Below are 14,707 nucleotides of genomic sequence, written 5' to 3' on the forward strand. Positions count from 1 at the left end.
TGCAGTCAAGGAGACAGGGGAAGTCAAGATGAAGGATCCATTTTGTCTCAGTCCTGGCACTGGAACAGGTTGCTCAGAGAAGTTGTGGGTGCTCCATTCTTGGAAGTGTTCAAACCCAGCTTTGGATGGAGCTCTGAGTAACCTGGACTAGTGAAAGGTGTCCCTGCCCAGGGCAGTGCAGATGGAACTGGATGACCTTTAAGATCCTTTCCAAGCTAAACCATTCTGTAATCTCTGAGCAAAAAAGACCAGGCCTAATCTGAATCTTAGATTTATTATGATTATAACTGTGACGGAGGTTCACACTTGTGGCTGCTGTTAGGAGCACGAAAGGATGAAGCAGGCCAGCAGGAGGTCAAGCAGGAAAGCTTCTACTTTATTTTTCTGACTCCATATATATACAAATTTACAGACAGGCCAAGATTGGCTACACAGGTAGCCACTTCTTTGACCCCGTTGGTGAACATCACCATCAATCATCTTCCTCCTCCCAAAGGAGAAGAATGTAAACATGAGATTATTTTCTAAAAACATACATAGTTTACTTGAAGCTGCGTGAGAATAAAATGCAGTGAAAAGCAGGCAAACTTGAGGCAACATCTAACCTTCACAAATTAATGTAATTTATATACTCTGTATATCTGTATCTGTTTCTTTTTAAAGTATTTTCAACATCATAGTTTCTGTTTATATACCAAGAGCTGTGTCCAGATGAGGTGAGTGCTAGATGCGCTTAACAGGTCCAAAGTCTTCTCTACCTGGAGGAGTCTGCTGGCATCACTATACAGCTGGATAGATATTCTTTAAAGTCCTTATTCTGGAAGAAAAGTGCAGTAATACCACTGAATTACGATTTTTTTTTTTTTTTTGTCAGGATCATTCAACAGGCTGAAAACCTGCCCCAACTCGCAGTAACACCACTAAAACTACTCCATAAAATCACCGCTAGTGCCAGTCACAGAATTCCAGCATCAGCTAGGTTGGAGAAGACCTCTGAGATCATCAAATCCAACCTATGAGAGAACACCACCATGTCAGCTATAGCATAGCCCTAAGTGCCATGTCCAGTCTTTTCTTAAACATCCCCAGGAATGCTGATGCCATCACCTCACCTCATTCCAATGTTTAATCATCCTGAAGAAATTCCTCCTGATCTCCAACTTAAACCTCCTCTGGCACAGCTTGAGGCTAATTCCTCTTGTCCTGTCACTTGTTACCTGGGAGAAGAGGCCGATCCCCACCTGGCTACAGCCTCCTTTCAGATGGAGAGCGATAAGGTCACCCCCGAGCCTCCCTTTCCCCAGGATAAATAACTCCAGCTCCCCCAGCCGCTCCTCATTTGTGCTCCAGCCCCCTCAGCAGCTGGGCTGCCCTTCCCTGGACTGGCTCCAGCCCCCAGTGCCCTTCCTGGACTGAGGGGCCCAGGACTGAACACAGGATTCGAGGCGCAGCCTGACCGGCGCCGAGTACAGGCGGTCCGGACGATTCGATCTAGCAATAACGCAGAGCCCGAGCGCTGTCACCGTGAGCGGTGTCACTGTTGAGGTTTCTGAGCGGTGTCACCGTGAGCGGTGTCACTGCTGAGGTTTCTGAGCGGTGTCACCGCGCCCGCCTGCGAACGCCGTCCCCCCCAGGGCCGGGCTCCACGCACGGGCGGCGGGGCGGGCGCAGCGCGCTGGGCGGAGCGGGGCCGCCGCACGGACAGGGCGGAGCGGGGCCGTGTCGTAGCCGCCGCGCCGGGCCGGGAGGCGATCGCCATGGAAACCCCGGCCCCGCCCCTGCCCCCCCGGGTGCCGCCGGGAGCGCGGCCGGAGCTGCCGGCTCCCTCCTCCCCGGGCAGCGCCAGGTAGAGCGCGGGGCGGGGCGGCTGCGGCCCGGGCGGGAGGAGCCGCGAGGGGCGGCGGGCGGAGCGCCGGCCCGGCTCCTTCCCGGCTCCTTCCCTGCCCCGCCGCGGCCCGGCCCGGACCCCAGCAGGCGCCGCTGCCCCCGGCTGTCCGCTCTCGGAGCCCCGGCGGCGCCCCCCGGGAGCCAAGCGGGGCCGAGCTCTCCTCGGCCCGCCAGGGCGGGGCTTGTTCGTCGTCCCCGCTCCTGGCGGAGAGGCCCTTGCGTGTTGCCATGGCCGAGGGGGCCGCGGCGGCCCCGGCGTGCTTCAGCGAGGACGATTTTTACTGCCCGGTGTGCCAGGAGGTGTTCAAAACGCCCGTGAGGACCGCCAACTGCCAGCACGTGTGGGTATCCCGACCCCCCGCCCCTTCCCAAGCCTTTTCCTCGCCGCCTCCGGCTCTCCGCCTTGTGCTCCTCGGCTCCCCCCGCTCCCGGCGCACGGACCCTCGGCCTGGAGCCGCTGGCGGGGAGGATGAGAGCCCGGTGCTGCCCCAGCCTGCCCTCGCCTCTTTCTTTTGTAGCCGACGAGGACCGGTCATTTGGGGGAAGCCCCCCCGGCACCGCCCCGGGTGTCTGCTCGGCGGTGGGGGAGTTGTGCTGTGCTCTCTGAGCTAACTCGCGGGTTTTAACTTCGTGGTTTTCCCCCGTTCCTTTTCGAACAAGGACGGTAGTGTGAGTTGTTCTCTCTTTTCAGCTCATCTATTCAGCATTTTTTTTTTTTACAGAGGGACGTTTGATTACAACGTGCTACTTTGTAGAAAAGCAAAATAGCTTTGGCAGCTGGTGCGTAAGGAAAGAGAGCTGCAAAAGCTGGTGAGCTGAGGTCTCTCTGGAAACGCGTGCTGAATGAAGCTTTGCAGTGGTTTTGGCTCGGCTGAAGCACAATAAACAGGAGTTACTTTGATAAGATTGTCCAAAATCACGTGCTTGCTGCACCATTTAATATCTCATTAGTGATCAATCTGGTGTGCAGCTCGGTAGTACTAGTCAATAAATAAGAGTCTTACCTAGAGTGCATTGCCAAGCTCCCCTGATTTCCATATGCATCATCGTAATCACCATTATTTCCTATTTCTTTTAAATACCAAACTTTATATTCCGTAAACTATTATTCTGATACGTCTCTGTTTTTTTTTTTTTCCCCCCCTAACAATCATCCAGTTCTCTTCAAGGACAAAATATGTAACTCTGTATATTTTTCTAACCTGTATTTGTGGTAACTTTTCAATTTAGGTTTTGCAGGAAGTGCTTCTTGACAGCTATAAGAGAAAGTGGAACACACTGTCCTCTCTGCCGGGGGAGCGTGACTAAAAAAGAAAGAACGTATCCCAAAAGGGCTCTAGATGTTGAAAACAGTATGAAGAAAGCTTCTGGGGGCTGTAGATGCTGTGAGAAGCAGGTAGAGTAAAACTTTAAAAAAAGTTAAATAAATCTTTTGTGGTGTTGTCTGGACACGCCTTTACTGTGTGTCATTTTCATCTTGGAGCTGAAGAGCCTAGAGCAGCTTGAACTTAGCTTTGTATGGCTTGTGCATATACTGGGCATGCAGTGCCTGCTAGCTGTACCTAACAGGTGTAAACTGAAAGAGCATCCTGAATTGTCAATAAAGGCATTTTAAGTGGAGTGCCAGTTTTTCCCTAAAAAGATGGGAAAAAAATGGGTATAGCTATAAAACTGGCAAAAGGAAAGTTGAGGAGCTGAACACGAAAATTGCAGATACATGGAAAACCTCAGAAACTCTCAGTATGGAAATGCAACTGCTTTGAGCTGCCGTAAAATTTAATTTAAAACTAAAAAAAGTGAGTTGATCAGTTGCACACATGATCAATCATACGTAATTTCCTCCTTCCCCATCGGTCCTTCTACATTACTTTCATTTCCTTTCTAAAGGGATCATTATTTTTACAACACTAGGTGAAATTCTGACCCTCACTGAAAACAAAAGTAATGTCTCTTTTAATGTAAACAGATGCAGGATTTCAGCCACACTTTTTGTTTGTAACAAAATGCATCAAATCCAGGTAGTCTTTCTGTTGGTTTCGTTTCACTTGGGACTTCAGCCAATGTGAAGATCAGCACTAATGGAATCCTCAGCTGCTTGCATTGTTCCACATCATTCATTGGGATGAAAAGTGGGGAAAAAGAAACTGATAGCAAGTTGGTAAACTGGAAGGAAGAACCAAACAGAATAACTTTATTGGAATTTAGGCACAGGCATGTGAGATATGATCTTCTTCAGCCTCTAGACCTGTGAGCACCTTCCGACAGTGGTGTTGGACCTGAAATTCATATTTAGAGCATGTCCAGCACAGCTGTCTTCTGACAAATCTAAGCAATTCATTCTCTTAATTTGAATTAAAGGTCAATAGGCAGCCTTAAGCTGGTGATCATTCACCTGTTTTTTTTTTTCCCTCCCCTGCCAATAAGTAAAGGAACACACCTAATGCAGAAAGAAAATTTTCCTCTGCATGGGATAACAGCAGATCAGAGAAGACTGAAGGAGCAGTGGTGCTTATCCCATCCTCACAGCCACTCTCTGTTATAGCTCATCACCTATTGATCCTGGATCTGGGAGATGTAGTTCCAGTGACTTTGTTTCAGTTAAATGGTGTTTACTTGCATCTTTTCTCCCTGAGAGAGCTCTGAGATTGCCACTCAAACTGCTGGACATGTTCTTCAGTCTCACAGAGTTACACTGGCTCTGAGGAAAGAGGAATCGGAGATGTCCCCTTGGTGAAGAAGGTGTTCATGCTCAGAAGGGAGAGTCAAGTTCTGGTTTCTGCTGCAGAAGTGGTCTAAATAATTCCTGCATGCATTGCTTTCTGTTGGCAGAATTCTCTCTTCCTTCTGTCTATCCCTGGATTGTTTAGTATGATTTCAATAATTTGGCATTTTATTTTCAGGTTAGATTTTCATGGATGAGACAGCATTATAAAACGTGTAAGAAGTATCAGGATGAATATGGTGTTTCTTCAATTATTCCAAACTTACAGATTTCCCAAGATGCAACAGGGAACAGGTAATCAGGGTGTTCTTTGTGTAGTGCATCTTTTTTCCCCACCCCTTCACCCCATGGAAAGTATTTTTTTCCAGGGCATTCCTTCTTTTTGCATTAATTATTATCCATATTTTGTGCTTCAAAATATGAGTTTTTCCAGGTCTTCTTCTCTATCTTAGCAGACAGAAGGAAACCTTTCTGCATGATGGCTTTGAAATGACTTCTAGAGACTCTCCTGAAAAGTATTTAATAATTGCAGCTTGCTTTTGTTGCCTTGACAGCATTTGAGCAGCTTACTTTGTAACATATTTAATAGTAATTACCTCTGGAGAAGTTCCTGTCTATTTTTATTCTCCCTCCCCTTTCCTAAGTTTGTTTTAGTGGGTATTCCGTTTCAGAACATTACGGTGCAAGCTTTTGCTTTGTGATTGAATTTATTTTGAACAGATCTCTTATGAAATATATAAGCAACTCCAGTATGTTACACACCATAAAATCAAACTACACTTGCCATTTGTTTTCAGGTAGTAAAGCTAAATTTTTTTTTTTTTTTTTGTATAGTCTCACTGATGGTAGGGGTTGGGGATTTTTGGTTAGCTTTGAAAAGCTTTTTGTTGTTCATTTCAGAGCTTTATTATGTATATCACTTTTTTTTTTTTTTGTCCTTGATTTTCTATTTTTAGCAGTCTGAATTTCCCTGTGTTTGCTTTTCAACCGTCAGTCTATTGGAAGTTGAAGCTGTTACTGGAATTAGCTGCAGTAGTGTTTCACCAAAGTGCCTGCATATTCTGATAGCACTATTTATGCAGTTTGCCACAGTAGAATACCTGTGATCATAGTATCACAGAAGTATAAAAAGATTTACAGTATTTGTGTCTCTAAATATTCATGTTTTTAGCGTGTCTGTACTATTTCTTCTGGCTCAGCTAGAGGTGCATATATGGTCAAATTTACTTTCTAAAATGTTATTCTGCTTTACCCTTCCTTTAGGAAAAAAGGATTTTTTTGTGCTCAGCATAAGAAAACTTACCTTGCTGTAGTTTAAAGTATCAAAATATTTGTGTGAATACATAGCAGTTAAAGGCCTATTTATACCTTTCTATGTCAAAAAACTTAGGAAGTCCTATTTGTCTTACATTCATATAGTTCATAATACATTTTGAGCTACTTGGCTGTCACCTGCATTGCCAGTCTTGTTGACTAAATGATTGTTGTATTATATACCATTTTCCTGTAAAGTTGTGTACTATGCCACCAAGCATCACTGTGGTAATTGAATTATCCAGAGAGGTCCCAGTTGACTGGGAATTAGAAATGTAATGCTCATCTACACAAAGGATCAGAAGGATGATCCAGGGAACTACAGACCTGTTAGACTGACCTGGGTGTGTTGGGGAAGGTCATGGAGCAGATCATCCTGGCTACCATTACGTGGTATGTGGAGGACTAGCCAGAAATCAGGCCCCACCAACATGGGTTTACAAAAGTCAGGTCCTGGTCGACCAACCTGATCTCCTCTGACAAAATGACCCGCTTAGTAGTTGAGGAAGTGACTGTGGGTGCTGTCTATCTAGACTTCAGGAAAACATTTGACACTGTCCCACTGTACTCTTCTGGAGAAGGTGGCAGCCTATGGCTTGGACAGGTTTGCTCTTCACTGGGTGAAAAAACTGTCTGGATGGCCAGGCCCAGAGAGAGGTGGTGAATGTAGTTACATCCAGCTGGCCCCCTGATCACCACTGGTGTTCCCCAGGGTTCAGTTTTGGATGAGGGGATTGAGTCCACTCTCAGTGAGTTTGCAGATGACAGCAGGTTGGGTGGGAGTGTTGATCTGCTGGAGGGCAGGAAGGCTCTGCAGAGGGATCTGGACAGGCTGGATCAATGGGCTGAGGCCAGTGGTGTGAGGTTCCACAAGGCCAGGTCCTGCACTTTGGTCACAACCCCAGGCAGCACCACAGGCTGAGGGAAGAGTGACTGGAAAGCAACCCAATGGAAAAGGAGCTGGGGGTGCTGGTTGACAAGAGGTTGAGCCATGATCCCACAGTGTGCCCAGATGGCCAAGAAGACCAGTGGCATCCTGGCCTGCATCAGCAGTGTGGGTAGTAGAACCAGGGCAGTGATGGTCCCCTTGTACTCAGCACCAGTCAGGCCACACTTTGAATTCTGTGTTTAGTTCTGGGCCTCTGAATCCAGGAAGGACACTGAGATGCTGGAGTGAATTCAGAGAAGGGCAGTGGAGCTGATGAAGGGTCTGGAGCACAATTCCTATGGTGAGCGGCTGAGGGAGCTGGGGTTGTTTATCCTGGAGAAAAGGAGGCTCAGGGGTGACCTCATTGCTGCAGTTACCTGAGAAAGGTTGTAGTGAGGTGAGGGTGAGTTTCTTCTGCCATATCTTGAAGTGAAACAACGATGGCCTTCAGTTCCACCAGAGAGGTTCAGATTAGATAGTAGAAACTGTTTTTTACTGAGGGCGTAGTTAGGCATTGGAATAAATTGCACAGAGTGGTGGTGGAGTCACTGTCCATGGAGGTGTTTCAAGAGATGGATGTGGCACTTGGGGATTATTATCACTTATTATCACTTATTATTATCACTTAGGGGTGATAATGGTGGTACTGGGTTGAGAGATGATCTTAAAGGTTTCTTTCAGCCTTGATTCCATAAGTACTGAGACGTTCCTTGATCCAAAGGAAAAGTTGTGAGGGCTAGGAGATGTGCCACTGTACGTTTCCTTGAAATTCATGCCACTTAATGCATGTATTCCCCCCCCCCACCTCTGTTACTGTTAAACTTTTAAAATGTTGATAGTTGAGTAAAATCATCTCAAGTTCCATTGTGTTTTTTTCCTTCATTTAAAGTAGCAGGAGTGATGCAATATCTGATACTGGGGAGATGGCTAATAATCAAATACTTCAAGGAGAAACAAGGTAAGTTGCTTCCTTGTCCGTAGTTATTACTAAAATAGATTCTGACAGTCACAGTACAAACTTCTGCTAATGCAAAAATGCAAAAAACCCACACAAAACCACCAGGAGCTGTAGTTATAAAATCCTGTAGTTTCTTGTACGCTTGTATCTATTTATTAGAATTTGGGTGTTTTAGTACTTTTCTGAAGGATGCACTAAGAGGTGTTACAAGAAAGCAAAACCAGGGTGTAGCTGCAGTGGGAACAAAAGAAGCCCAAGTCTCAGAAGAGTGCATTTAAGCATACCTATTGTAAATGTACTTCAAAATTGCAGTTTGGTAGTAGCACTGGGACTCCTTTTGATGTGCTAATATGTCAGTGGGGGTATGGGGTTTTTTTTGGTTGTTGTTGTTATCAAAGCAAGGGAAAACGATTTCTTAACACTACTTCTTAACTACTTCCTTAACACTACTTTCTTAACACTACTCCTGAAACTCTTTTCTGTTTAATACTGCTGTATTTTTCTTTGCAGTGGACACCCAACCTTCAAATGCCCCCTGTGTCAGGAAGCCAATTTTACCAGACAGCGCTTGCTGGATCACTGTAATAATAGACATCTTTATCAGATCGTTCCTGTGGTGAGTAGAGTTGCTTATGTATGTTTCTTAAGCTACTTTCATTGTAATTATGTGGACAACTTTAAATGTGCAGCCGCTCCTCTCTATCTGTAATAATCACTGTGGTTGGAGAAAGACAGACAATATACTTCATGCAGTGCATTTAAATTGACTTTGATGTGAAAACGTTTCATGTCCAGCCTGCTGGTTCTAAGGGATTTCTGACTTAGCTGTCTCATTTATCTTGATGTGGAACAGGCTCAGTTTTTGAGCTTGATGCTTAACTCTTCTTTATTTAGTAGTTTAAGTATGTTTCTATAGAATCCCGTTTGTAACGTAACTACTGTTTCATGTGAAAGCTGCAGTTACTTGAAAAGTAATCCAAGGTAACCAAAGGGTCTGAAAGAGAAAAATCTCTTTGGTTTTCTATTATTTTCATCTGTATAGGGGGTGTTATTTTTTCTTTTGGTTTACTTGATCATCTCAATTGTGTGAAAAACCTTCCAAACAATAAGTAGGATATGATAGTCACTTTCTTTTCTAAATTAACTCAGACAGATACAATAATCTTCCATTCCTAAGAGAAACACTTTAGAAATCGACCAAGTTGAAATGTACTTTCAGAGTGTTACACAACTGAGGAAAAGCACACTTAACAATATGATTTGATGTTAATGTCTTACTGTATTTTGGTAGCGGATGAGCAATAGACTAGTTATTCCTGTAGAACATGCCTTTAATGCATTCTGTATTGCCGATAACTTTTTTTTTTCATTCTGTCTCTTCCCTTCCCCCTCCAAAATTCAGATCTGCCCTATTTGTGTATCTCTTCCCTGGGCAGATACTAACCAGGTTACTAGAAATCTTGTTAGCCATCTAAATCTAAGACACCGGTTTGACTACGGAGAGTTTGTGGTAAGCCTTTTCTTTTTTGATGTGTGGAGGAATAAATGGTAACTTTTTTAATAAAAATCAAAATGCCAAATAAAAATTTTGCACCTAACTTGTTGTCTGGGTATGCTGTGTTCCTGTTCTGTATGCAACTCAGAAGCAGATCTGTTCTTAAACTTCATTATCAACATGAAATGCTACCAGGAATAGGTGTTGTCAATAGTTAAACTGCTCCAAGGTGATGAGTTAAGTCTTTGGCTTAGTGTTCTCAATCTGAACTATTTATTGCATTTACTCTGTTTATTAACTGCTTTATTAGCTGTTTATGAGAACAGTTAATTACTGCTGTTTCTGAGGGAAATAAAATAGATGCTATTCTATTTTATGGGCATTGTTGACCTTTTAATGCAGAAATTGTGAAATTATATTCTCAGGAGTCAATGTGCAGCTTGACTAGCTGGTATTGCTGCTACAGCTGCTCTTCCTGCATGTTGAGAGACTGGAAAAGAAATATGTCATTTAATCAGTGTTTAGGTTACTTCTTTTCAGACTCTTTTTGAGTAAATGACCCTTGAAGTAGATGCAGGACTATACACACAGATGTAGTCAGTGGCTGATTTGTCAGTTAGGCCAACCATTTGGGTTCTTCATGTGGGATCAGAGGGCTGGAGAGTTTGTGGCTTTTTTGACAGAGTTTGACAGGCTTTGGGGTGTGCAACAGGTACCAGTATTTGAGTCACAGGTGACCTCACTGCATCTGGAGGGCAAAGATGATGTATTTTGTGCTTTGAGTTGAATGTATTGTGATAAAAGCCTCAAGAGCTAGGGTTTGATAGGGAGGATTGGGCTCTTCACCATGAGTGCGTGTTTGATGACCTAAAACTGGTGATAGGAATTCTGATTTGGGGAAACTGCCAGAATTGCACTTAAAGATTCATTATTCTGGCATATTAAGAACCTGGAGGACACTTCTGCAAAAAGTAGCAGACTTTTTGTGTTCTGTGTTTGCTTTCTCATTTTAAGCAGTGTATTCTCAACAACCTATGATTACTGTTATCTGGGGATCCCATTTTGGTTTTATTAATGGAGGATGTTATGGCTGGTTAGAAGCCCTGTTGAAGGAATTGTGTGACACAATCAGCTTTCCTGAGCTGGCTGTTACGTAATGTAATTGAGCCAGGGAGAGGAGATGGACCCTTCTGCTTAAAGAGCCTTGTCCCACTCAGCTGATTCTTCTCCTGTCTCATGTGTCTCTTGGTACTTGGTTCAGTAAAACGTTCTGTGCAATATAAGCAATCATCCAGTAGCATAAAGAGTCTTTGTCTGGATGCCATTTCCTATGTAAGAACATAGCAGATGAATGATTAAACTAATGACTATGCAACATTTTGAGTATTTGTCCATTTTGATGATGTTTTCATTTTGTTTAGAATCTTCAGCTTGATGAAGAGGCCCAATACCAAAATGCAGTTCAAGAATCCTGTCATGTGAACTTTTAAAGTAGAGCCCCCTTCATCTTACTGGTTGTCTGAAAGAAAAATGACTTTATTCTGTTGGTGATCCGAAGGGTATGTTAATAAAAAGGTTGTTCAGTAACCACTTTTCAGGCTAAGCTTCTTCTCACACTCATAAGGACTTCTGATAAACGATTTTGCTGAAACTCAAACTTGACATCTTGACTGAGTTCTGCCCCTGTGGAATTAGGGACATTTTTTGGAACTTTTCACTCTTGATTTTCTCTAACTTTTACTGCTCTGTTAATTAAATGTTCATATGAGTAATGTAGGGTGTTTTAATTCACCAAAACCAACTTGGAAATTACCTTTAGAAAGACATGCAGTGATGCTCTGTTCCACTGTTGGGTTTCTTCAAGTTCAGCTGTCTTCTAAGGTATCTTATGAGGTGATAATTTATTTTTTTTTTCTCTTCCTGCCAAGGACAGGCATTTGTCCTGCCAAGAACTAATTTTATTTTGATGTTGTGATTTGTTTTTTACTATTCCTATGTGACTGAAAATAACAACAGCTTAAAATACTTCTTTTCTATTGATCAACAATGCAGAGCGGGGCTTTTTTCACCTTTCATTGAGAAAGAATGATGCCATTGCCTAGGAATAACTAAATTTATTTTTTCCTCTTTGAGAATAACTAAAATAGGATGCTTGCTTACTAATGTGATGAGTGAGGAGTATTCTCTGTACTCCCAACTCCTAAGGAAGACTACGTATTTTCTAAGCAATTCAGGATGACATGCAAAGGTATACTTTTTTGGCCTGTGTCTGTGACCAAATTTTGCTGGAGCTTTTTAAGAGCTTCTGGTTTTGCATTTGATATTGAAGTTTTGGTCTGGCCTGTCTTTCGTGGAAGGCTGTGTAGCTAAATAACTAAACTGGCTTCACACCTACCAAAGCTTTTATTTTCGTAATGCTATTTAAAACTTGTACATCTCCTGCATCCAAAGGCCTCAAAAAACAGTTGAGAAGAAAAAAACTTTTTTGAAATATGTTGGTAACTATTTCAGAGTGTTTCTGTTCTAGATTTCCACCTTCCCAGCAAGAACATCATTAAAATTGGAGAAAATACTAATACTGCAATTTTGAATTTAAATGAAAAATCCATTTGTAAAAACTTTTAAGATCTTTCATGCAACACCAAAAGGGAGAAGGGGAAAGAAGGCTGCACAGCATGCATTTTGGAGTTTTAAAAAGTGTTCTGAACATACACCTGTTAGGACTGACTGCATTCTGTGTTTCCATCACCCATTCTCAAGCTATTGTTATTAATGAGCATTGCGTATGTGTTGGAAAACATCCCCAGTAATTTTTGTAGTCTAGGTGGTGATTAATGTGTAGTAATATCAGTTGTGCAGCCAAAGTACAGTCTGTTTCTTGTGCCCTGCCTCCTTGTTCCTCTCCAAACAGAGGTTTTGATTATTCATTAAATGCTGAGATATTTAATATTCCAAAACTGGTAAGGTTGAAATGCCTCATTTTGCAATGTAGTGTGTTTCAGAACTGAAAGTTCTAATTTATTGAGTGTTGGAACTAACCCGCTATACATTTTAACTTTACTTTTCTATCTTAATTTTTTTTGAGTGTAAAACATTACTGAAGGCATTGCTAGCTAAAATTCAGAGCAAGTTGTCTATTTCTGAAATAGTTGTGTAAGATTTCAAAAACTTTGTCTGAAGGTTGCGTATTTTATATAACAACATTTTTTGCATTTTGTTACTGTCTCACTAGAGTATTTTGACAGCAGACCACCCCTGGAACTTGTATTTTAGTTTCCCTGTTTGCCCCACACACATCTGTGTATTCTCACTTGTGTGTCAGCTCTGGTGCTTGTGCGACCACATACTGATTTGGAATGGTTCACTGAGCTAACAGAAAAAAATTTTTTACTTTTGCTCTGTAAAGCAGAAAAGTGCCCTTTTACAGAACAGAACATCAAGATACCTGATGCTGAAATTTTACCTTTTTAAAATAAAAACACATACTGTGGGTGATTTATTACTGCATACATTTCCTTTAACAGGAGTTTAACAGTTACATGTAAGTTTAGTTAACTTTTTTAGATTCAATAAAATGTTTCTATGATCTGGCAATAAATGCCTACAGCCAATACAGATTCTGAATGTCTCACAGACACTGGAGCTAGTTATTTCTATTACTTGAATAGATCTTGGGAATTGTGAGTGAAATGACATCTGTTTTAAAACTCTGGGAAACAATTTTTTCTATAGCAATAATTAGTTGTCACTTGATGCATAGTTGCTGAGCATTTTAGTCATATTTAAGTGTTGAGTGACTTAAATACACATTTTAAAGCAACAAATGTGTATTAATGCAATACAAAAATACCTTTCAAAATGTTTATCCTCTTTATTTAAAATCTGTATTGGCAGGTGCTGCCTTGCTTAAGATTTTGTACTTTTAATATTAAGAGATTGCATCCAATACATTCACTAGGTAAGCGTTTAATGAAAGTTGAACTATTTGAATATGTTGCTGCTGGTCATGATCTTTCTCACTGAAACTCAGATATGTGCAAAAAGCTGTGTATTTGTGATGGGTGATGCCCAAAACATGAAACCTTTGCTAGAAGATTGCTTCTTAACAATGTTTTCATGTTGACATTGCATTATGTATGGTTTCAATATGTTATGTTTGAATTGTACCCTCTGGGTTTTTTTCCTATTAAAATTTTTCATATTAATTTTTTTATTTTATTTTCTATTTGTCTTTTTGTTGCATAATAAAGATGATCAGTTCCCTTGGTGCTACTTCTTCCTTTTCAGATGCTTTCAAAACTTGTGTTCAGTTGTATGTTTACACACTTTCAGTTATTGGAATGGTGTGTATGCTGCTGGAATGATGAGATGTGACTGGTGATGCATCTGTGAGCTGACAAGTTATCTTGTGTCATACCTTGGGTATTTCCAGCAAGCAGAAAAGGTTATAGGTTGGCCCAATCTACGCTGTGCATCTTTTCTCACTTCCATGTTTGTTTATTGCTGTCCCATGTAATGTTAGTAGAGAAATAACATCCTAAAAGGAGAAGGAAAGAGGTGTGTAACACTTGGAGTAATTAACAAACCTTGTTATTTAAAGGTAGGTTTTCTGAGAAGATTTAATGCTTTTCTGAAGAAAGAATTGCCAGTAAATTTGGACTGGTTGCAAATTTTAACCAACAAGGTGGCAGCTAGATGATTTATCCTTCTGTCCTTTGTTCTTGAAAAAAAAAAAATTCCTTGTGGTTTTGCATTTTAAGGACGCACATGGTAATACAGCAATAAAATTGACTTAATGTGTTACTTTAAATGACAGAAATGTAACAAAATTATGTAAATTTCCTTTTTGATAGTTAATTCTTTCCCAATAGAATCTAATTTTCTAATCTCTAAGTAAACCACTGTATTTTCTCAAGCTGTTTATTAGCTCTTTGTTAGAGATTTCATTTGGTTTGATTTTTATAGCAGCAATTCATATTTCATCACTTAAAGAGAATGCATGTGATGTGTTTAATTCTCATTGGCAGTATCTTGGTTATAGACTACTTGAGCGCTGCAAAACTACTCTTTGTTCTCCAGTCTTAAGCCAGGGCCTTGTTCCCGGGGAGAGAGGGGGATTTTTTGTGCACCCACTTCTGACAGGTAGTCGAGATTAGAAGGCTTTCTGTGTTTGGAAAACATTCCTGGGTCCCTCTTTTTTAGATTAGACTTTTGAGTCTGGTGAGATTTGAATGAGTGTCTGTGATGACTCTGCTGTAAAAGAGTGAATAGTGTATTTTTTTATATCCTTCGTTTTATGCAGAAACAGACTCACCAATTCATGAACACTGTTAGGGGATGGGAGTGTTTAGTACACATGGTGAAGTGCACATTTGTGAAATGGCTGCAGAACCTGGCATTCAA

The 14,707-nt window shown here is 41.7% G+C and overlaps 1 protein-coding gene across 2 annotated transcripts; it reads left to right on the forward strand.

The window, feature by feature from the left end:
- Window positions 1-1,943: 1,943 nt before the first annotated feature.
- On the forward strand, window positions 1,944-13,509 carry RNF138 (ring finger protein 138). 2 transcript variants are annotated; one of them, XM_066330438.1, is made up of 7 exons: window positions 1,944-2,228; window positions 3,118-3,283; window positions 4,788-4,903; window positions 7,744-7,809; window positions 8,320-8,425; window positions 9,212-9,319; window positions 10,726-13,509. In XM_066330438.1, exons 1-7 carry the CDS (start codon window positions 2,116-2,118, stop codon window positions 10,792-10,794), a joined length of 744 nt encoding a protein of 247 aa, XP_066186535.1. In that variant the 5' UTR covers window positions 1,944-2,115; the 3' UTR covers window positions 10,795-13,509. The 2 variants fall into 2 exon arrangements, with proteins under 2 accessions (XP_066186535.1, XP_066186528.1); XM_066330431.1 differs by having other exon boundaries at window positions 1,947-2,228; window positions 7,741-7,809.
- The last annotated feature ends 1,198 nt before the right edge of the window (window positions 13,510-14,707 follow it).

The sequence above is a fragment of the Sylvia atricapilla genome, chromosome 1 (genome assembly GCF_009819655.1).
Source record: "Sylvia atricapilla isolate bSylAtr1 chromosome 1, bSylAtr1.pri, whole genome shotgun sequence".
Lineage (NCBI taxonomy): Eukaryota > Metazoa > Chordata > Aves > Passeriformes > Sylviidae > Sylvia > Sylvia atricapilla.

Coding starts and splice junctions, on each gene's coding strand:
- RNF138 (XM_066330431.1), top strand. CDS start 2,116: ATGGCCGAGGGGGCCGCGGCGGCCCCGGCGTGCTTCAGCGAGGACGAT. Junction 7,810..8,319: donor ATACTTCAAGGAGAAACAAG/GTAAGTTGCTTC, acceptor TTTTCTTTGCAG/TGGACACCCAACCTTCAAAT. Junction 9,320..10,725: donor TTGACTACGGAGAGTTTGTG/GTAAGCCTTTTC, acceptor CATTTTGTTTAG/AATCTTCAGCTTGATGAAGA.